At 37.2% G+C, this 1,398-nt stretch overlaps 1 protein-coding gene across 1 annotated transcript in view; it reads left to right on the top strand.

Annotated features, from left to right (window-relative positions):
* Nucleotides 1-861, top strand: part of LOTGIDRAFT_228392 (hypothetical protein) — a 5,864-nt gene extending 5,003 nt beyond the window's left edge. Inside the window, exon 6 of the mRNA XM_009053445.1 lies at nt 198-861. Coding sequence (XP_009051693.1) covers nt 198-832 — 635 coding nt within the window. The 3' untranslated portion in view covers nt 833-861. The remainder of the gene's footprint in view (nt 1-197) is intronic.
* Nucleotides 862-1,398: the final 537 nt, after the last annotated feature.

Genomic DNA, 1,398 nt, shown 5'->3' with positions numbered 1-1,398 from the left:
GCTTGAAAACGAAAAATTAATTCAGGGGATTGATGAGCAATTTTCGATGAGGTGGGTACAAGAATGTTACGTTCATTTGTGTACCAGGTTGCGCTAAGAAGTCTAGACTGTATAATATTCAACATCTCCAAGGCCAGTAAAGAATAAGCATTGGAATTCATGGAACAAATATGTTGAAATTATGCTTTATTTATTGTAGAAGTCTGATGCTTTAGTCAGCACAACAGATGTGGTACCCACGGTTTTAGACTGGTTTGATATTCAGTACCCATCATGGAAACTCTTTGGTCAAAACGTCAAGCTCACTGGTAACTCACTACTTCCGGCTTTGTCTAATGTAGAATCTGGGGGGTATGGCCATGTCTTTGCCAGTCATAATCTCCACGAAGCTACCATGTACTACCCAATGAGAGTTCTTAGAACCAAAGACCTTCGACTTATCCATAACTTGAACTATATGGCTCCATATCCCATGGCTGAGGATGTTTTTAATTCTCCAACTTTCATGGAGCTTCTAAACAACACTGAAGCTGGTCTTAACACAGGCTGGATTCGATTCCTTGAGGACTATTACTTTAGACATGAATTTGAACTGTTTAACGTCACTTCCGATCCATCTGAATTAGTGAACCTTGCTGAAGATCCTTCTTATTACAACATCTTAAATGGCTTGAAATCCAAGTTGAGTTCTTGGCAGGAAACGACGGGTGATATTTGGCGGTGTGAGCCAAGAGGTATACTAGAAGCTAATGGAAACTGTATTTCAGCAGATAACCACTTGATTCGTAAATACGCCGCTAAACTCCGTTGCAATGTAAACACATGCCAATGATATTTATATAAAGTAAAAATTTGTTGGTTTGTTATTAGTTTTAATCCTACAAATGAGGCACTTAATAGTTTGGGGGTAATGTGTTCAAATCGGGTAGATCGCAACTGCGATTGAATTGGCACTGGGTCCTACATGTATATACTTCAAACGTATTTCAGGCCAAGGGATTCTGAAATATTTATTTGGTTAAAAAACAGTTATGATACAGGATTGTAAAGAGGTTATCTTGTCTTTTTTATGTATCGGGACCAATCCGATTATTGTTCCGATAGTGAACAAAATTCAAACCTAGATTATGATAAAGTGGAGTTTTTGCGATAGTGACGTCATATTTCGTTTTTCAAGATATCAAAGTGTACCCAAATATGTTTACTATCCCTTTCAGAGGTATTGCACCTATTGAGACTGTAAGCGAAAGATTAGAAGATTATATTCATTGTACCTTGTACATGTAACTCTAACGTGAATGTCTATGTCCATAAGTCTATATACACGGACAGTGTGGCTTGAGATATTTACCACTCTACCAGAATATTGATATCATTAACCATCATTTAATATACATT

The sequence above is a fragment of the Lottia gigantea genome, assembly GCF_000327385.1.
Source record: "Lottia gigantea unplaced genomic scaffold LOTGIsca_2, whole genome shotgun sequence".
NCBI lineage: Eukaryota > Metazoa > Mollusca > Gastropoda > Lottiidae > Lottia > Lottia gigantea.
The sequence above is the reverse complement of the archived record's forward strand: the minus strand, read 5'-3'. Positions and strand labels throughout refer to the sequence as shown.